Source organism: Diplotaxodon limnothrissa, linkage group LG17 (assembly GCF_057381915.1).
Source record: "Diplotaxodon limnothrissa isolate DT_005_m linkage group LG17, D_limnothrissa_male_GT1.1, whole genome shotgun sequence".
In the NCBI taxonomy this organism is placed as follows: Eukaryota; Metazoa; Chordata; class Actinopteri; order Cichliformes; family Cichlidae; genus Diplotaxodon; species Diplotaxodon limnothrissa.
Genome location: NC_140612.1, coordinates 24,265,843 through 24,287,764, shown reverse-complemented (window position 1 = coordinate 24,287,764; position 21,922 = coordinate 24,265,843). Strand labels below are relative to the sequence as shown.

General features: G+C 41.1%; 2 protein-coding genes across 2 annotated transcripts in view; both read right to left on the bottom strand.

The window, feature by feature from the left end:
* The window catches only part of nrip2 (nuclear receptor interacting protein 2), a 72,388-nt gene extending 63,947 nt beyond the window's left edge, over window positions 1-8,441 (bottom strand). The window contains exon 1 of the mRNA XM_085375970.1: window positions 8,007-8,441. Within this exon, the coding sequence (XP_085232096.1) occupies window positions 8,007-8,162 (156 nt within the window). The 5' untranslated portion in view covers window positions 8,163-8,441. The remainder of the gene's footprint in view (window positions 1-8,006) is intronic.
* A 6,083-nt stretch (window positions 8,442-14,524) lies between these two features.
* On the bottom strand, window positions 14,525-18,399 carry klhl42 (kelch-like family, member 42). Its single transcript, XM_085376270.1, has 3 exons — window positions 17,516-18,399; window positions 17,249-17,442; window positions 14,525-15,064 (listed from the first exon to the last, which is right to left on the bottom strand). The coding sequence occupies exons 1-3, from the start codon at window positions 18,277-18,279 to the stop codon at window positions 14,610-14,612; spliced, it is 1,413 nt and encodes a 470-aa protein (XP_085232396.1). The 5' UTR covers window positions 18,280-18,399; the 3' UTR covers window positions 14,525-14,609.
* Window positions 18,400-21,922: the final 3,523 nt, after the last annotated feature.

The window sequence follows — 21,922 nt, the reverse complement described above, 5'->3', positions numbered from 1 at the left end:
TTTGCATATTGGCTGCTGTGTTTGACATCATTGTCCTGTTGCATGACCCACTTTCAGCCAAGCTTTAGCTGTCTCTAAACATCCTACTCCAGTATACTTTGGTATACAGAGCAGTTTATGGTGCCCAGGTGCTGTGGCTGCAGAACAAGCCCAAATCATCACCCCTCTACCCCCGTGCTACACTCTTTGTATGTTGTGTTTCTGCTGAAATGGAGATGTACATTATGGCCAAATGTCTGATCATCTGTTCAAAGTCTTTTGGTTTGTTCAGATGCATTTTTGCAGACATAACCCATGCTACCATGTTTTTTTCCTTGAAACCTTTCCAAACAATTCATACTACTGTGAATGTGAACTCATGAATTTGAACATTTAACATGCTGAGGCCTGTAAAGTCTGAAATGTAGCTCTTGGGTTTTTTTGCAGTTTCTCTGGCCATTGCAATGTTTGACCTTCAAGTGGATTTGTGGGTCAGACCATGAAACTGTGCACTTGTTGGCTAAAGACTTGTGATTGACAAGTCTATAGCCAGCGAGCATGTTTCCTACCAGAATTTTAGATTTCCAAAGATTTAAAATCGAATGACTGAACCCATAAACTCTTCAAGAAAGTGTTTACAGAGGCCAAATCATAACGTTGTTTTCCCACAGAAGTGTAAAGGACCAAAAGTCTGGGATGAAATAATGACACAAACCCGACCCATTTTATAATCCTGCACTCCTAAAGTTCCGATGTAATAAATTTCCTGTTTGTTAAAGTCTCAGCTGTTCTGTTTTTTGCTATATGCACACGCAAACTCACCACTCAGCCTGAAATTTCATGAGGCTAAAACTTCCTCCTCATAGTCAAAAGCTTATTAGAGGTCTACACGGGTTATATCTTTAACCAACGTTGTCCTATTTTTGGAGCTCAGTTTCAGACACAGGGTGAAAGGACATCATGGAGCAAAGTACAGTATAAATATCTGTGTGTTTTAAGACAGAGTTATTCAAACAGACCCCCCAAAAAGAAAAGGATGGATCTGTAAAGGGGCATCTGCCTCCTAAATCTTCCCTTTAAACTTTGTAAACGCAGTTGTGCAGCTGTTTATTTTCACCCTATAGACCACAGCTCACTGTGTTTTATCATGTAGGATTTATGCATCATCTGTCTGGTAATACTCACAAATCACCAGGAAATGCAACGGTTTCTGTCAGATAATGCAGCACAGACTCAGTGCTGATTGTGTTGTGTCCTTAAAATTATGTAGTTTGTTGGTATACTTTCATGATATTTCTGTATCTTAAGTGTTTCTGCAAAAAATACTTTTTAAATTACACCTGTGCATCCAGGATGCTTAGATTTAGCTTGAAACAGAAGCATGGACGATGAAAACCACCCTGCTTATGATGACGGCATTGTAATTTGCTGTTAAGTGTTAGAAAGCTAACAGTTCATCTTAATTGACATTTACATCTACATTAGCTTCCATCACACATCCCGTAAATATGCTGTAATGTGAGATGACCTATTTGGCTGCAGCTTCAAATTCATCCCACAGATATGAGATTGGTATCCACCCACTCGTCTAATGATAAGACACAAAACAACGAGCAGAAATATCCTGAAATTTCATCTCATGAGTAGCTTAAGCATTGCATAATATAGCAGAACCAAGAAAAGCAGGAGGATACGACTAGTGTCGCTCTGTCCAAAATTTTAAAAAAGGACCCCTGAAGGTCAAAAACAAATGTCTAAGAGTCAAAATAGCTTTACAACTCTCAGTGTAGGGAACAGAAGAGGCCACAAGACAATACAGTAGCAAAACGTACTGCATATTTATTGTTATATTTATACGTGAAATGTGAAGATGTTGGAATAAGTTATGAAATAAATAATAGATTGTTAACTGGTTACTATATATACAGTAAGTACATGAAAACTTGACAGTGTATAGTGTATAGACAAGTACAATGTTTCTATAACGATGTACAACAAAATCAAAACAGTGTATGCGGCGCAAAAAGCTAAATAAATAAAAGACAGCTAAGCTGTGGAATCTTGTTTCAATTTTTTCTGGGTAGAACTAATCAAACTTTCAAGTTATTGTTTCAGACATTTGAGTTTGCAGAACTTTTAAGAACTTGGAACTTGAAATTTTGACTCATGGATGGCAAAAAGGTGTTTTTTAGTGACAGAAACAAACATCCTTTTCTTGATGTAGCGCTGTGGGGTTTATGTTAAGAAATAGCTCCCATATGAAATCTCAAACAAAATAACTGTTTTTCAGATTTCAGTAATTTCAATGATTTCTATCAATCTTCTGACCTAAAAATGTTAATAAAAGCATTTCCACACTGTCATAATATTAATTTAAACAACAGGAACATGGTTAGGGCTACAGGTAATGGCTGTTTTCATATTTCTCTGGGAATTGACTTGTTAGTTTACAAAATGTCTGCAAAAGCTGACACCTTCAAATTATACAAAATAAAAAAATAATTGTGAAAATGAGTAGAAACAGGATTTTTTCATAAATGTTCTGGTATTATCAAAACTATTCTCACTTCATGTTTAAGTCTAAATTTCTAAATGAACGGCACTGTGGCCTTTAGAAATTTTTTTTATTTTTTTATTAGAATTTTCCAGAGAAGGAACAACATATATGTTAATTTATTGTTACAATTATCCTTAAATTAGGTTAAAAATACCAGGATAAAAAGTCTGGAAAATAGAAAAGGCAGACAGCTTTGCAGACAAACAAGCAGATCTGACAGCTGAACCCACATGACCTCATCTTTTTGTCCTCAGAAACACATCATGCCTTCCTTTTAATTTATTTATAGTGCGTTCATTCGGAGCCTGAGTGAGTACACGGCCGACTGCGGGGAGGATGTACAGGCACGGTGGAGGACTGCTGGCAATTTCAGCTCCCTCCTCAGTTTTCCTGGAGCTACTCTCACATCAGAAATCACTTAGATGTCATGCTAATTGCAGCGTGGCCCCCCCTGGCCATGTCTGTGCTACAGATTGCATTTCGGATAAGTGTTGAGATGAGCTTGGTTCTGTCTTTAAGGAGAAGATAATTGGTATTGTGATAAGAGTGTTTTCAGGCCCCTGCAGATGTGGAATCGCAGGCTGCAAATGGATAACTTGCTCATTAAATTCTAATAGTGTTTTATTGAGTTTTTGTTTTTCTGATTTTATCTTTTATAATGTTCAGATGCATGCTTGTAATGGACTCTTTTCAGCTGCCAAAGAGGCTCTGGAACAATGAGCCTAGAAGCTCAGTGAAGCGCAGCGAGGCTTTGACCTGAATGCTAATGTCAGCATGTTCACAATGACAAAGTTAATATGTCAATGTTTGCTGTGTTCATCATCCTAGTTTACATCACAAATACTTGGTGATGTGGAGGGGAAAAAATCATGCTCTTTAGTTAATATTTAATCTATATGATGAAGACAGCATTTATGAGGAACTCAGGATCTGGCTTTTTATAAGCAGATGAATTACTGTGGCCAAAGTGGGCACATGAATGTGAAAAACAGCTCACACAGCGACGGACCCCAATTTTGCCATTTTTGTTACAAAAACAAAACAGTAACATTTCGAGTGGGTCATCTAATAATCAGAAGGTTGGTGGTTCGAACCATCAGTCCACTATCTTTGATGTGCAGAGTGTGCGTGAATGTTAGGCCAAGTGTTACGCAGAGAAACAAGCACCTGTGTGAATGAGCCGAACCAGAAACCCAGTTAAATCTACACGTGTACGGAAAAGCTTGTCACTGCTATAGTTTCAAAGGAATCATAGCTGATGTTGGATTAAAAATATTGAACTATTGCAGCATGACATTTGTGTTTACATCACTGTGACGGGGCGCGGTTTGCGGTGCTGCTGCAGGTGCGATTGACCCACCTGAGCGGCATCTGCAATCACGCCTCGCTGGCTTAAAAGTTTAGAGTTTTTGGCGAATGTGGTTGTTGTTATGTTGAGCTGGCAGCGGGAGAGCTGCAGCTCTGTGTGTGTGTGTGTGTGTGTGTGTGTGTGTGTGTGTGTGTACGGCAACCGGTAAAATAAAGATGATCAAAATGCCACTGAGTCTGCCGTGTATGTTTACAATCACTATCAGAGAAATATACACTTCTCTTTGTTATATTTGTTACTGCTATGAAGAAGTCATCTTTGATCTGACTATTAAACTTGAGTTCCTCTATGACCGCTCTCTTCACTTCTTTTTGGACTATGTTGACCACCTGGCAACCTCTAGTTGCTAGGGAAAATCTGAATTTCCTGACCATTAAGTGAGTGGTTGCTGGCTGGCTGATACACGGTGCCACACTGAAAACCACCTTGTGATTACTTTGGTCACTAAAAGATTTCCGCAATCATCTGTTGTTTGCATGGGAGACGGCTGCGTTTCTGGTTTGCATCAAACCTTTTCAGGTTTTACTACCTCATGGTGGCTACTAGTTAGCAAGTGTTTGCATGCTCATCTTCACGTCTTCTATGCAGACTACAGGGAACTTTTTAGGAACCAAAGCAATCACAAGGAGGTTTTTGGTGCAGCATGCTCTTTGTGACCAATTTCACCCAGCAAACACTCATTGATTGGTTAGAGAAAACTATTTAATTACTATATCATTTTTTATGCTTTTTCTTAGCAATTGAAAGTTGTTGTGAAGTTGCCAACCAGTCTCTGAACTTGTGTGGCTGAGGCCTAGGCAGCAGTCGTGCAGGATATATGATAAGGACAGGAAGAAGACCTTTTTATACATCTGTAGATAAAAGAGGAGTTTCATTACAGAAGTCTACATAGAAGTGCTTTAAGCTTGCTTTCTATTTTAAATATAGCTGTAGTTGCAAAAATATCTTATGTTCATATAGACATCTGCTGGTGAACACTTGATTAGTTTATGGGCTCAGTCACTCATTTTTTGGATCATAATGAATAATATATTTAGTCCACTTTGTAAATTTTGGTTATTCTAAATTTAAGAAATGAGAATTATCCATTCATTGTCACATCTGCCACTCATTACCACATCTGGAAAAAAAAACTTTATCTTGAGGCTTTAAAATGGGACCTTATAGACCACCACAGTATCTACAAACAGAGGTGATGATGCACACAGATTAGTCATCTGAGATCATACTATTAGTCATATGGTACTGACACAGAATAAAATAAGTTGGAAACATGTCCAGCTGTCTTTAAGAGAGTTTTAGACCATCTGGGTGATTATATTTTGTAAAATCTAAAACATCTTGGATGGCTTTTTTCGCTTTTGAAGGCCTGGTTGGAGGGTTAAAGGTGGAATTGGTTCTAGGTTAGAGTTTGGGACTTAAATGTGTGGTTAAGAAGATTGGGAATGCATTGATGTAAATAAATATCCTCAAAAAGTCAAATTAACAAGACTCTGTCTGTATGTGTGCAGCACGCTCTACAAACAGAGTGGAGCAGGCAGCAGCCAGTGTAACAAAGAGCAATGTTTAGCCAAAATATGAGCACCGTTTATGCAAATTAACTCAAACTTAACTATGCACTTACTCTAGTCCTTAGCTAAATATCCGCCAGGTTTGAAGCGAATCGGATCAACAGTTTTTGAGCTAGCTGAAGAAAAGCTAAATGTTAGTTAATAAATAAAATCACAGCATGCGTCCTTCCAGTATTTGTTATTGTAATTCATTGAAATGATGTGTATTTCTCAGACACTGGGTGAAGAAAGAAAGAAGGTCAGTGGAAACACATCTACATCACTGGATTGTAATGAAGCAGCTCAGTGGAGACAGAGGAGAAGGGGGGAGGAATGTTTTTCTAGCAGCAAATGTTGGTATTAAAATCTGGCAGACGTAAGTGCATCGCAGCGTGATATCCGCAGATCACAGAGCGCTGCCAGAGCTGCTTTCCTGTGCCAGCGTGACTGTGCTCAGGTTCTCAGAGAGCTCTGGGGAATCTGCGAAGCTGCCACCATCAAACCAGAACTGTGTCAGAGGAGAGCTTGAGTAATAAATTGCTGAGATTATTACAGGGAGTTCCTCCAGAGTGTACATAACAACTTCAGTTTAGTGAGGTTTCTGGGGGAAGAGGAAGTGAGCAGGTCAGACTTGCCCCACTTTACTTGCAAGGCTGTCTTTCATCCTGTATGTCAACCCTTAAAGTGTGTGTCTGTTTCCAAGTGTGCACTAACTTCAGTCTCTATTTGAGAGGCCTGCTCGGTGAACTGTAAACTCCTTTGACAAGACGTTCCCCTCTCTGTATGCAGAGTGCACGACTGTGAATGTTTTATGAATCTTTATTTTAGAGGTTACACTTAATGGCCATGCAGTAACAAGAGGATTTGCAGCTTTTCTTCATTTTATATTGTTATAAAGTGGTTTTGGAGGCTGGTCTGATATTATAGAAAAGGATGTAATTTTGGACTCAGGGATTGAAATTTAACTTTTTTCACAGTTAATCCAAATAATTAATCAACAGTGGAGAGAATAATGGCTGTCAAAGTGGCAGAGAAGTGATTAGCTCCATCGGGTCTTAAGAAACACTGCTGCATACGTTAAAAATGTTAAATGCAGGCTTTAGTGTTTGCAGAGCGAGCAAAACGTGACCAAGGTGGCATACAAAGCCTGTAAATAAAAGATGGACATTACGACCATGCCAAGACCGACTGGCCATGGACTCCAAATTGCAAAGCCTCAGTGAAGTATTGTTTTGAGTATTGTGTTTCACAGCCAGAAGATACTATATTTGGAAAAGAGTGTGGAGTGCTAGCATGGGTGCAGTCGTCAGAATACTAAAATTACATTCACCAAAACTCAAGCCCAAGTTTCTTAGACAGGTTATACCTCACTGCAAGCTATTATATTATTTAGATAATTCAATTAGGGATCCTCCGGAAGGCACAAACATGTGCATGTTTGATTCAGGATGACTGGATGAATCCATCCTGTATCTACAATGGTAAATTATATCTGATGTTTTCTGGCGTGTCATTTAATTCTGATAAGTTAGAGTCCAGTTACAGTGCAGTTAAGGTGGTACCTAAAAATTAAAGCAGCAAAATTATCTTTGTTTTTTCCAGTAAAACCTCTTACTGTCATTTCATTTGGCTGTGAAATCACTGCGGTCAGAGAGCCTCACTGTCTTACATGGTGAGTGTAGCTGTACGTTCTACTTGACAGCAAACTCGATATCCATCCATCGTCTTCCATTGTGAGGCAGGAGGCTAAGCAGCCACACTTTCCACTTCCTGGAAAGATCCTGAGGTGTTCCCAGGACCGACGAGACATATAATCTCTCCGGCGCATTCTGATTCTACCCTGGGGTTTTCTTCCCAGTTGTGCATGCCCAGAAAACCTCCAAAGGGAGGAATCCTTCCTCTAACCAGATGCACCAACCACCTCAACTGGCTACTTAACATAAAGGAGCGGGGACCTTATTCCGAGTTCCTCACTGTACCCCTAAGACTAAACAGAGCTGGGGGAGTCTCTCACCCCCAACCATGATGGAGCGTTCCACCGTTTCCCATCAGGGAACCAGACCAGGGGGGTAGTTTAAGCCAATTTTTTGCTTGCTGTCCAATTTTTTTGTGCAAAGCAAGGAATAGCCTGGCAACCTTCAAACGATTTCTTTATTTCACCAGCTCTATCTACAACATCCTTAAACTTCCACTGACTCTTTCAGCTCTTAGGTGTCTCAGCACACCCTTCTACACCATATAGTGTTGTTGGTACAGCCATCGTAGGCCTGTAGGTTTGTTTCCAGCCAATGAAATGCCATCAAATTACACAACAATCATTGACCATAATCGACAAGGAAAACTGTATTCAAGTCGAACACAGAACACAAATAACATAATCACATTACATCACAAAATCCCAACTGTTGCAGCTCAGTCAAAGTGTGGGTTAGGTCATCAGCAGGTTATGGCAAATTAATCTGCTCACTGCAGACCTTTGACAGCTGCCAAGCACCTGCATGCACATCACCACCTCTCCAATTGAGTTTAGACACTCATGCAGCTCACTCACCAAGTCTTTAGATGTGCCCAGTCTCTTCAGACCATCCAGGGGCAGGAGGTCAGCAGAGTCCTTGTGTGTGAACTGGGTGGCCTGCTTCAGACGCCTCTGCTGGTGCAGGATGGCTTTATCCCGGATTGCTATCTCTCCTTTTTTCGCCTCGCTCATTGTCTCAGGCTATTAAAACCAGTTCTTTCTGATGCTGTGCACGGGAGCACGGAGACTGTAACCTCACAGCGGCAGCAGAAGAGGAGAAACCCCTCCAAAGAACATAAAGCTCTTGTCCTCTTTAAGGTCCTCAGCAGCAAAATAAACCTCTAAACGTTGCTTCTGTTGCTCTCTCTGAAATGCTGCTGTATAGTCCTGAGCATGTATTTCTCCCAGGAGCTATTGTCCTGCTCCTCTCATGTGCATCTTTCCTCACAGCGTCAAGATCTGCTGAGTCTCTCACAGAGGCTGCGAGGCTGTGTGGAAGGTGTGACAGAGTCTGTGTAACTGTTTCCTCCCCTCCCCTCAGAGCTGTCTGTCCTTGTATCGCTCTCTCTCTCTCACATATACATCTCTGCCTTCGGTAGTGCTTCTCTCTCTCTCTCCTCTCAGCCTTCCTCTTTCCCTCACCCCCAAACACTGAGCATATTTTCCCAGCTGACTCTTTGTACATCAGACCTCACTGCTCCCCTGCTAATCTGTAACCACATTCTTAACCATCACAGTAAGCATTTCTCTGCCTCGTCTAGTCTTTTAAACTGGCACAGCCACCCACACGCACAGTCTGTCACTCCTGTGTGTTGCTTCTGAGCCCGACACAGTTTGCAGCATCAGTCCCCCGCTGTGTAGGTGCAAGAGCTCGCTGTGGTCCGACCCCAAACAGGGGATCAATCTGCACCACCAATGGCAACAATTGATTTCCTTCCCGTCTGAATTAAAGAATCCATTTTCTCCTTTCCATCCATCCACACCACCAAAAGCTATAAATATGCCGTTCATCATGACCTCTACGCGATGACACATTTTTATACAGCAGTGGTGATTTGGCCTGGAGGTGTGGAGGGTTTCCTTGAAGTGTAGTATGGCTGCTCATTTATCAGTCACAGCGTTTAATGAGTGTATCCTTGCAGAGGGTGCGTGTTAATATATATATATATATATATATATATATATATATATATATATATATATATATATATATATATAAAGACTGCTTTTTTAAAGTGTATAATTTTCATCTGGCAGAGGGAGTCCTTGTGAAGGTGAAGTGGAAAATACTGCCGAGTAGGGTTGCCAACTCCCTGAAAAATAAATAAGGGACACCTCGTGGCCAGGGCCGGGCGACCCAGTTGTCTTCACCCTTCCCAGTGTGGTGAATTTTCTAGCTCTTTTTTTGTGTGTGAAATTATTTTTTTTTAACCCTTTGACTTGAATTTGATTTAAGTAGATGTGTATTCTTTGTGATATGAACACATGTGAAACAAATGATCATTTAGCCATTTATTTTTAGCTCAAAATGACAACATTAACACATAAAACAGGTCTCTTTCTTAAACAGAAGCCTGTCATGCTTAACTTTTGAGAATATAAGTAAATCTTTCTTTAAAAGAACTCTGTCCTGCTTAACTTAAAATAATAGAAAACAATAGAAAGAAAAATATTCTTGTAACAGTGCACATTTAGTGCATTTAGTACAATTGGCTTCAGTTGAGGTATTATTTCAGCTTTTCTAATGCTAATCAGCTGCTCCCGTTTGAAAACCCGCTTGTTCCCATGATTACGCATCTTAACTCATCATCATTATTCATCTGTGTATTACTTTTATGTATTAGTCATCTATTTGTTGTAATCATCTATCCTTGCAGTCGTTTATTACACAAAATAAATTATATTATCACACTTCTGGCCACATAGCGCTGATATTCACTGCACATGCCCATATTAACTTTTTCCAGCCAGGTGTTTTCCTTTTCCCATTCTTCCCTTTCTCTGAGGGGAACAAACATTGCTGCTCTAACGCTGGGCTCACACTGTGCGGTTTTAGGCCCATTTTGAGCCGATTTTTGAGTGATCGGACCGATTTTGGCCTTCATCGTGTAGTATACGTGGGGTAACGAGAAGTGATTAACACCTCACGACCAGCTCCCGATCATCAATCGCTCGTGAGCCGCTCACACTGCTCGCGCGCAAACACGTAAACGCCGTGAAAAAGACGGAGCAGCACGGCTGTGCAGCGTGTGATCTGGACACAAGCGATGGAGGCACAACTTGTAGAACTTTGAAAAGCTCATCCGAGCCTTTTCGATGTGGCCTCACAAAATTATCACGACCACAACAACCCTGAAAATAGTTGGATTTACACTGCTGCTCAATCACAGCTGCCTGATCAATGTTTTTCATTAGCAATTTAGCAAAGTTGATGGTGGTGGTGTGTCTGTGTGAGTGAGAGACAGAGAGAGCGAGCGACAGATTTTCTGTTATAACCTTAATTTTATGGAGGCACAGTGTGAGCACTCAGGTCGCATCAGAGCATCGGGCCGTATAGTGTGAGACTCTGCATCGTGACCTACCAACTTCTAACCCCTGCGAGTCAATCGTGCAGTTTGAGCAGGAGCTGAATAACGCGACTGAAAAAATCGCACAGTGTCTGCCCAGCTTTAGGTGTACTGTCGTCCGAGACTTGCACCGCAGTGGCGGCGTTTGTTTCCCTGTTGGCCATGCTTCTTGTTGTGGTCATCTGTTGTCTTCCGGTATTTTCTCCGTAAGCGACCTTTCCTCGACCAATGAGATGAGCGGTAATCTGAATTGTCATACTCGAATTGTCATAAGTGTGCTGTCAGCTCATTGGTCACAAAGCAGGAGAGGGGCTGGGAATTATGTTTTCAAACAAAGCGTTAATTCCATAAACATTTATAGACTACTTTTGATTCTCACTGTATTACGGGACAAAGTGCGTCCCTTATTAGCTCAATACGGGACGTGTACTTTTGTTTCTAAATACGGGACGATTCCGTATTTTAAGGGACGGTTGGCAACCCTACTGCCGAGGGATTTGATGTTTGTGTGCTGCCACCTGCTGGTTGAGTTTTTCTGCCCAACGTGCATCTTTTCTATCAGTAAAGAAAGGTTTTGAAACCCCTAAATCATAAAACACGTAAGCCCTTCCACGTTATCTCTGGGTCAATTACAATGGCAATGCAAGACAAGCGCTGAGGCACAACCAGCCATTATTGAAAAGAATCTGTTTTTTTTTCCTTTGTACTGTACATGTCCTGTGTTACAGTTGGACAACTTAGCGAAGAACCAATATTAATTTTGTATCTTAAGGCACAGCAGATGAACAGTAACTGAAAGTCATGTCCTTAAGCAAAATGAAAAAATAGATCAAAGACCTGACAATGAAATTAGAGTTGCATCTGACCCTTCAAGTGATTATCTACTGTTCACTGAAGCATCATCAGAAATGGCCTCGGTGGAAGGGTGGCTGCCGAGAGAAATGTCTGAGGTATAATTGGTTCAAATCATCATCAGTATGTACAGATGAGGTTAGGAGAGAGGTAACAATGAGTTTTTAGAGCCATCTGTAAAACATTAAGGCTCTGTCATGGTTTGGAGATGCATTTCAGCTGGTGGTGTTGGGGATCTTGTCAAGATTGATGGAATTACACAGAAAAGTACCAACAGTGTTTGCACCACCAAATAAAACCATCGGGAAAGGTTTTGAGTGGCGCTGGCTTCATTTTTCAGCATGACAATGATCTAAAGCACGCTGTCAATACATTTAAAGCATACCTGGAAAGAGAAACACACATTGGAGCACTATCAGTCTTATACTAGCCTCCCCAGAGCGCGGACCTCAACGTTATAAAGCAGTGTGGGATTACCTAAAGGCAGCCGACATAGGAAGAGTTTTGAATGTCTTTCAAGAAGCCAGGAGATTTATACTGAAAGGCTATTGAAATAATTTAAAAGTTGCCAAGAAAGTTCAGGCTGTGCTGAAGAATATACCAAATATTAACTTTCTAGTTTGTTAGAATTGTAGAAACACTGTTGAATTAATTGAAAAAGCCAAAATAGGTGACTTGTGATAGTAGACATACTAGTAAAGGTGAGCTAAAAATGATCTTTCTGTTGATTTGAGGTTTAATATTTCACAAATGGGTAAACAAATTAATATAAGATGGAAATAATATCACAGAAACCCTTAATTCATGGACCATGAATGAAGCCTCAAATTAGGAGCAAATGCACTTGCAGGCCAGGCATTTGTGCCAACTTTTCCTGGGAAGGAATGGAGCAGGGTGACCCTCAGAGGCAGGACTTTCTCCGGGGTCATGTTCCCGGAAAGTGGAAAAGATATTTTGGTAGGATGTCACATCATAGATTATCAGAGTTAAAAACAGTCAGTCCTTTCTGCTGGTTGAAAATAAGCTACTTTTGGCTGTTCCCTAGTCACAATGGGTCACCACAGCGGGTAGCTCAGCATGTCTGAATTTTATAGCCAGATGAAGGATTTATGTCTCTGGCTGAAATGGAACCAGTGTAATGAAACCAGTGAATGTGCAAACCACACTCTCCGTTATTTGTTTGTGTGTGTGTGTGTGTGTGTGTGTGTGTGTGTCTGATTAGTAGGATAGCATTTAGCAAAGAGAAGACACTGGAACAGACCCCTGAACTTCACCTTTATTGGTCATGACTTAAATGTCCAAACTGTCAAACAACCACTGCAGCAGTTTCAGACTCACTTCTCAAACCTGCACCCGTCCCTCCATTCATCGCAGAAATGAAAACAAAACCTGCTTCAGCAAAAATCAGAAAGTAAACACAGCGATATTGGTTGGTTGCTGGAAATGTAACAGAGTCCTGCATCTTGTGCTTTTTTTCCTGTTTTTATCCTTGCAGAAGGCACGTGTGCATCAGTTCATGAAATCGCGCTTTAAGCTTTTCTTAGTGTCTCTCTGAAGAGTAAGACTATGCAAGTGTTCATACAACACATGAAGCTCCCTCTGAAAGAACTTCTGCTCCTTGTACGACTGGCAGTGTAAAACCAAAGCCACGTTATGATTACCTGCCATGTGCAGTGCATTAATGCATGTTGTTTCTGAGATTTTTTTAAGGTTTGTAGTGTGTTGTGCTGTGTTATGTTAAACTTTGATGCCAATGGAGTGTAAACATCAGGAATAACGTGGCCGTTAGATTTGAAAGCATGCTGTTATGCAGCCCTCGTCAGTGCCTCTCATGTTTTGTATGGTCGTGGATGTAAAAGTAGAAAAGTGCGTTTTAAGTCTGCTTAAGACAAAACAGTGGCAGGCAGGAGATCTGCACAGAGCCTAACTCGGAGTATCATGTCTCATTTCAAAGGCGGAGGGGTTTTCAAATCGCCTGAAAACTCTGGGTGCTGAAATATTTTAGTTAAAATAAAATAAAGTAGACAGAAAGGAAATAAATAAAACGAATAAAAAGTTTTTCGTAAATTAAAAAAAATCAACCAAAATAAAAATATAAAGAAACTGTCAGCAGTTTTAGTGTTTGCAGTCTGTGCTTACTGAGTCAGCTGCTTCCAAAAAATGTTTTTATTATAATGATTATTCTGAATTTTGTTAAGCCTGGGACCTGCTAAATATCCTCCATGTAGTAATAAATTAAAACATGAAAAACTGAAAAAAAAAAAAAAAAAAAAAAAAAAAAAACTTTAATTAAAAAAAGAATTAAAACTAATTAGTGTATTTTTTATTATTCTATTTTTTAATTAAGCTGTATTTAATATTTTCTTTCAGTTTATTTTCTCAGTGTTTTTGTTAAATGATTTTTGGAAAGAGTGTGGACAGAAATGTCACGCTGTAAATGTTAAAGAGTAACACAGCATGTGAAAAATATGCAGGATCCAGGCTGTGCGCAAAATTAATTTCCAGTTTTTCAAAAATTCATTTTAACGTCACAGTCTACAAATAATAAGGAAAACTCATCCCCACAGTGATGCTGCAGACTTTTTAGTCTCTCTGAAAGAAATTCATAGAAACAAAAATGAATATTTTGCATGTTAAACTAGAAGTTTTGAAATTTGGACTCCAGATTGGTTTTCACATGCTGCGTCACACAAAGAGGTTGTTAAAGCTCTGTACGTGATATAATTTACACTATTTGAATTGGAAATGTTTTTCTCATCAAACATCATTTCCAGGACCCTAAAAGACTCTTTTGACCATATGTATGCTGTTCCTCCACCTTTCAAATCTGCAATCCAACCATCATGTGCTCATCCAGATGGTCAGAGGAGACTTTTTGAGGGTTGTGGAAATGCCTTCAAAAGGCAAAACCAGCTGGTTCTGTGTTTTCTAAACTTCACCTGGTGATTATTTAATGGTGACTGCTGACTTTAACACATGAGAGGCACAAACTGGTGCTACCTCTGATGATGCTTTGGGCCACACTTGTGATTATAGCTTTTCCATTTGCATCCACAGCAGTATCTTTAGCGTAGTGCACGTTTTTCAAGTTTTTAAATCCGAGGCACGGCGGTCACGAGGCGTTCAAACTGCCAACCACACCCTGACGCCACAGATCCCCAATGAGTGCAACAATAATTGGTCTGTTAACAGTGCTCGAGCTTTCCCGCCGCTCTGCGTGTCACAGCACGTTAGGAAGGTAAAGTGAGCAGAGCAGCATGTTCTGTCCCAGAGCCGGGAAGCGCCTGAAGGCCTCCCAAGCGTCTGAGAAAATGTTATATTTGAGAAAAACGCGGTGTTCCAGGCTGGTGGGCAGGCTGACGTCCCGGCTCATAATGTAGATGCCGTCGTTGTGCAGCGTGCATGTCAGGTTCAGTCCCGACTTGGACGTGTTCTCCTTCAGCTGGAGCCACTCCCCTGTGGTGACGTTGTACGACTGCACCGTCAGCACGTCCTCCGTTTGGCTGGGACGTCGCCGCCGCAGCCCCGTGTCCAGCTCGTGGGTGTATCCACCCACCAGGTAGATGGTATCCTCCACGGAGAGCATCTGCTGCTTCCGGATGTGAGCCGGGCAGGATCGGAACGTCGTCCAGGTGTCAGAGATGGGGCAGTATCGGAGGATGTTTGTGTTCCTCTCTGTCCGGTGTAATGGGAAGAAGAAACAAAAAAAACTTTACGAGAGTAATTGTTACATATTTAATATTAGAAAGCCCAAAATAAAAAAATAAATAAAAAAAAAAAACACAGAATGACTGAATAATTAACAAAGAGAAATGTAAGAATGTGCTCCAACATAAACAAACCGATTATAAAATAAAGAATAGTTTTTAAATCTTATAAAATCTCCTACAACCTGGGAGATGCATTGAAGTTGCTCATCTTATTTAAACAAAAACCCAAATATGGAAGCAATAACCGCTTTGATATCCTGTTCACCCAGCAGTGATAAATCCCTTATAATTAAGGTTATATAAGAGATAATCCGGGAAAAGGTGTCCTGATTATAAACGATATGTTGCTGACTGGTAAAGGGATAAATACACATTAAAATGAAGAGTTTATAGGATTATAAGAAGCAGGAGCAGCTCAGCAGACCCAAATATGAAGGATCCAAACTACCAAAATCTTAAATTACTCAATATAGAAATAATGAGTCATTCAGAGATCAGTCTGGGTGTGTAGTAACTACCTTAAGGTGCATGAGCGGTCCATGCTTTTACTGTAAAAGTTTAATAACTTTTTGTGTGATTTCTCATTTCAATTATATTTTTGTCTTTTTGCTTATTGTATTTATTATTTTTTACTTTACTTAAAATTCTCGTTGGGCGCTAAAATGTGACATGGACATAATGGTTCTAACGAATGCCTTTAGAGGGTTTTTTTAAAGGGGGTAAAAAGTGATCTAATTTTGTTTGAGAAAAGTAAACTGCAGCTCAAGAGGAACTGAATCTGAGAATATAAACAGCTGTAGGTAAGAAAGATCCAAAAACATCTGGTGGTGCAGCAAAGCCTGCGTCTCTAACAGCCAGCAGGGGGCAGATGGTTACGTTGTACAGAAGTGCATGAGAAAAGGTCCTCGGCTCCCTCTTAGTATGAACTCAGTAAACACTTTGCTGATGAGTTTATGGCTGCAAAGCACACGATGTTTGTTTTGTAAACTGTGGTCCCATTAGAGTCAAAGAGGAGGGTGAAGCTGGATGTTTCAGACTTTGTTATTAACAAATCACCAGAAGAAGCTGCAGTGTGGAAACGCGATCAGATTTGGATAATCACAAATCCTTTATGGTGAGGAACGGAAAACAAAGAAAGGGATGGATGCACTTCTGCATTAACGGTATGTAAAACATCTACTTCAAACTGTCAACAGTGACAAAACAACACAAGGACAACGTGACAAACACCACAGCCAACTGAGAGGAAGTGCAACAATGCAACAACAAGAAAATCTGAATTCACACAAAGTCATTTTCAGTTTAACTCACTTTTACTTAGTGACCTCACAGTATAAGGAAAAGACACTGTCCTGGGTATCTGTGTTCTGTTTGTTCCTCTTCTCTCGCTTCTCTTATTTTAAGCCTAATTTTTTCCCCTTGTGACGATTAAACTTAACAAAACAAACATCTTGATGTTTTCAGTAAAACGTATCAGGAAACTGTTTACTGTCTTTACACTATAAACTGCCTTGATATGAGAGTTACAGTTACCTGACACTAAAAGTAAAAAAACAGATGTTCCCTTATGAGCAGCACATGGCGACAGCAGGGAGGAAGAACTCCGTTTAACAGGAAGTCTTCTCCAACAGAATCACCGTGACATACAAACATCTGTTGAGACTAACCAGAGGCTAAAAATACCATACAGCCATCAGGGAGGTTTTTACTCTGTGGAATTAAGTTCTGTTTTTTCCCTTCATTTCTCAGAGGCTTTTTGGAGGAGTTATAACTACAGTGCCATGAAAAAGTAGTAGTCAGGATTGGGTGTGGCTAAAAAAATGTGGTTAATCACAATTAATCTATGAGTTAACAAGAGGAGTATTTACTTTTTCACACAGGGCAGGTAGATTTGGATAATTTTTTTCTCTTAATAAATGAAATTATCTTTTAAAGACCGCATTTTTTATTTTATTCAGGTCATCTCGCACTGTGGTTTCTGCTGTGAAATGATTCACGTCACCTTCAACCTCTAAATGTGGGCTTTTTTTGCTCCTTAAAAAAAAAGGAGAAAGAATCACTAGATGAAAATTCACAGTTACTCTCCAAACTGTTGTCGGACTGTGTTGGCGTGTTAGTGTATATGCTGCTGTAGCTCCTGTACACACACCTCTCGCAGTGTATCCACCCATGACGTAGATCATACCCTGGCACTCACAGGCAGAGAACTCAGCCAGCGGGTCGGGCATCGAGGAGACGCAGGTCCACCAGTCCTGCTCAGGGCTGTAACACTCCACTGTGCCCAGACACTGGCCTCCCACAGCGTACAGCTTCCCCTGTACAGCCAGCAGCTTGAAGTTGGACCTGCATGAGAAGAATCACTGACTGAAACGCGATGCAAGGCAACCAATGGGGACCAAGTGGGGACTCGTGTTACCTCTTCTGGTTGAGTGGCGCTACCTGGTTCCACTCGTTCCTGCAGGGGTTGTAGCAGTGCACAGCAGAGATCTCCTGACTCGTCATCCTGTACCCGCCAACTATGAACAAGTAGTTATCGAGGATGGCCGACCCATACCCCCTGACGTTGATCATATCTGGAGGGAGGTTGTTGGCGAGAGGCTTCCAGCGCTGCTCCACCTCTCCATACCTCAGCATGGACCAGGGCTCATCCTGATCTGGAACGTCCAGGGACAGGCTGGTGAAGTCTCCGATGGCCACCAGGGTGGCAGTGCCATTCATGCGCATCTCCTTGACTTGGTCCCTGACAGCAGAGGCCAGGCTGCTGAACTCGGGCCGCCTCAGCATGGGGTGGTAGTAGCAGGTCATGTATTTGAGGCAAGCGGTACGCAGGTCGTGAGTCCCATACACCTCGGAGAGGCTGTACAGCTCCACGCAGTTCTCCAGCCGGATCTCCGAAGTGAGGAGCTTAAGGATGGAGGTGACCTGGAGAAAGGAGGCGGTCTCGATCAGATCCTCCAGAGTCTCGTTGACTACCTGGACTTTGGAGGTGTTGATGAACTCCAGGACCAGCTCCAAGCCCAGGACGCTGAGTCCTTGCAGCTGCACCGAGTCCTCCGTGGACTCCCTCATCCCCGAGCTGTACAGAGCTCGGAAGTAGTCGCTCTTCTCAATCAGCTTCTTTTTATTCACCTCGTAGGTTTTGTCATCCATGATGATGGCGATGATCTGCTCGGATGACATGGTGAAGATGGTGGTTTTGGTCTCTCAAGCTGAGTTTTGTCTTTGCTTTCCCTTTCTCAGTCTCCCGAGCCCGTCGCCGTTTACATTTCACCGGCCAGGGAGCTCCGTGCCCGGTCTATATATGGTAATGCTCAGCCCGTAGATCGCCATGGAGCTGGGAAGCTAATCAGCTAGCTGTAGAGGCGCTGCAACCGCTCCCGGATAAACCGGCCAAAAGAAGCTTTTCCCCGTGATGGCATTCCTCCACAACTCGGCCCCACTTTCTGAAAATGTTGGTTGAATATCACGGTTTGTTTCTCAGCCTGCCAGGAACGTTTTCATAACATTTTCCTTGTGAGGGACAATGTCGAGCTGTCAAATTTAACTGTTTTGATTCTGCACCCTACATCATGTGCGTCTTCTTCTTCCATTGGAATTATTGGCAGATTAGGCGTATCGAAGACACCTTACTGCCCCCAGCAGGTCGTTATTAGAATTACATAACATGGTTTGAATAAATGATAAGAGTATGTTAAATATTTGATCCCCCTTTTGATTAGTCTATTTATTTTTGTGATTGTTTATTTATTTATTTATTTATTTCTATTTACTTGTTTTATTTGGTTTGGCTAATTTTGATTAGTTAGTTGTTATTATTTATTTAGATTTTTTAATTAAATAAAATTTAATTTGGGGTTTTGTCAGAGATGCTATTGGCTGTGGTCACCTCAGCTTGACCATAATTTCTTCATATTTTGGTTCCAAGGAACCAGACTTTCTTGTCATTTTTAAAGTGGGCTTGAGCAGCAGTTCTCCAGGATTTCTGAATATCTTTCAAAGTTTTTCTTTGGACATTGGCTGCTTTTTTAAATCATTTTCAGTCCAGTTCACGTACATATTTACAGAAGAATGATTTACACTAGGGCTGCCACTAGGGTTGCCAACCGTCCCTTAAAATACGGAATCGTCCCGTATTTCGAAACAAAAGTACACGTCCCGTATTGAGCTAATAAGGGACGCACTTTGTCCCGTAATACAGTGAGAATCAAAAGTAGTCTATAAATGTTTATGGAATTAACGCTTTGTTTGAAAACATAATTCCCAGCCCCTCTCCTGCTTTGTGACCAATGAGCTGACAGCACACTTATGACAATTCGAGTATGACAATTCAGATTACCGCTCATCTCATTGGTCGAGGAAAGGTCGCTTACGGAGAAAATACCGGAAGACAACAGATGACCACAACAAGAAGCATGGCCAACAGGGAAACAAACGCCGTCACTGCGGTGCAAGTCTCGGACAACAGTACACCTAAAGCTGGGCAGACACTGTGCGATTTTTTCAGTCGCGTTATTCAGCTCCTGCTCAAACTGCACGATTGACTCGCAGGGGTTAAAAGTTGGTAGGTCACGATGCAGGTCTCACACTATACCGCCCGATGCTCTGATGCGACCTGAGTGCTCACACTGTGCGTCCATAAAATTAAGGTTATAACAGAAAATCTGTCGCTCGCTCTCTCTGTCTCTCACTCACACAGACACACCACCACCATCAACTTTGCTAAATTGCTAATGAAAAACATGATCAGGCAGCTGTGATTTAGCAGCGATGTAGATCCAACTATTTTCACGGTTGTTGTGGTCGTGATAATTTTGTGAGGCCACATCGAAAAGGCTCGGATGAGCTTTTCAAAGTTCTACAAGTTGTGCCTCCATCGCTTGTGTCCAGATCACACGCTGCACAGCCGTGCTGCTCCGTCTTTTTCACGGCGTTTACGTGTTTGCGCGCGAGCAGTGTGAGCGGCTCACGAGCGATTGATGATCGGGAGCTGGTCGTGAGGTGTTAATCACTTCTCGTTACCCCACGTATACTACACGATGAAGGCCAAAATCGGTCCGATCACTCAAAAATCGGCTCAAAATGGGCCTAAAACCGCACAGTGTGAGCCCAGCATTAGAGCAGCAATGTTTGTTCCCCTCAGAGAAAGGGAAGAATGGGAAAAGGAAAACACCTGGCTGGAAAAAGTTAATATGGGCATGTGCAGTGAATATCAGCGCTATGTGGCCAGAAGTGTGATAATATAATTTATTTTGTGTAATAAACGACTGCAAGGATAGATGATTACAACAAATAGATGACTAATACATAAAAGTAATACACAGATGAATAATGATGATGAGTTAAGATGCGTAATCATGGGAACAAGCGGGTTTTCAAACGGGAGCAGCTGATTAGCATTAGAAAAGCTGAAATAATACCTCAGCTGAAGCCAATTGTACTAAATGCACTAAATGTGCACTGTTACAAGAATATTTTTCTTTCTATTGTTTTCTATTATTTTAAGTTAAGCAGGACAGAGTTCTTTTAAAGAAAGATTTACTTATATTCTCAAAAGTTAAGCATGACAGGCTTCTGTTTAAGAAAGAGACCTGTTTTATGTGTTAATGTTGTCATTTTGAGCTAAAAATAAATGGCTAAATGATCATTTGTTTCACATGTGTTCATATCACAAAGAATACACATCTACTTAAATCAAATTCAAGTCAAAGGGTTAAAAAAATAATTTCACACACAAAAAAAAGAGCTAGAAAATTCACCACACTGGGAAGGGTGAAGACAACTGGGTCGCCCGGCCCTGGCCACGAGGTGTCCCTTATTTATTTTTCAGGGAGTTGGCAACCCTAGCTGCCACAAACGATTATTTTGATAGTCGACTAGTCACCGATTATTTTTGTGATTAGTCGACTAATCAGATCATCATCCATTGGACGTACAGCGTACAGCTTATTGCACCAGCAGCATCTGGTCTTATATAACTATCCTTAGCTTACAGCTTGAAGTGTTTGTGCTAACTAAAAATAAAGACAAGATGGTAGTTTATTAATTTTTAATGAAATTTGCAGATTGTTTCGGTGAAGTTTAATAAACTCCTTGCTTTCTAAAATATAACAGGACACCGGAGTATATTATCCAGCGTCTCAAACTTCTGATGATCAGCTGTCTGCTTGAAGTTTATTTAGCTGTGCAAAAACTATAACTTTAATCTTAGCCAAACCGATTTACTCAGGAACAAATAAAATACTAAAGAAAGCCAAACAATAACATTTTAAGTTATCTAAGTGACTTATATATCATGTTTAACCTGAGTAGCGAAAGACAGTGGTGGGTTTGAAAACGATTTGCCGGGAGTCCGGTGTTCTCACGGCTCTAGTTAGCCTTGCCCCCGCCTAGCTAACGAGCTAGTGGGTAACAGACGTCTCCGAAAACGTCGGAGAGCTTTTGAAAATATGTGGTGTCTTGATAAACTGAGCAGATATTTGAGGTTTACACAGCTACATTCTCGCCTGAAAATATGTTAAACGTTTATTTTGTGACCCAGAAAGAATAATAAGAGTAAAGTTAAAACTAACTAGCTGCCGCCATTGTTGACAACTGCGCTGGGCTGCGCTATGAATTCTGGGACACAGCTTCTTCTTCTTCGGGGTTTAACGGCAGCTGGCATCCTTGTACATGCAGTGCTGCCATCTTCTGTTTCAGTCCGTTATTACACCCTTAAATCCTACTACTCATTCCTGCGTCCTTTGTGATCTTACAAAGCTTCAAACGATGCGTCGACTATTAAATTAGTCGTCGACGATTTTAATAGTCGACATAATCGTGACTA

What these genes read in the sequence shown, in the direction of transcription:
- klhl42 (XM_085376270.1), bottom strand. Translation starts at nt 18,279, where the DNA reads ATGTCATCCGAGCAGATCATCGCCATCATCATGGATGACAAAACCTAC. An exon ending in GCGCCACTCAACCAGAAGAG is followed by an intron (nt 17,443 to 17,515) that starts GTAACACGAGTC and finishes CTTCTCATGCAG; the next exon opens with GTCCAACTTCAAGCTGCTGG. An exon ending in GGGTGGATACACTGCGAGAG is followed by an intron (nt 15,065 to 17,248) that starts GTGTGTGTACAG and finishes TACACCGGACAG; the next exon opens with AGAGGAACACAAACATCCTC.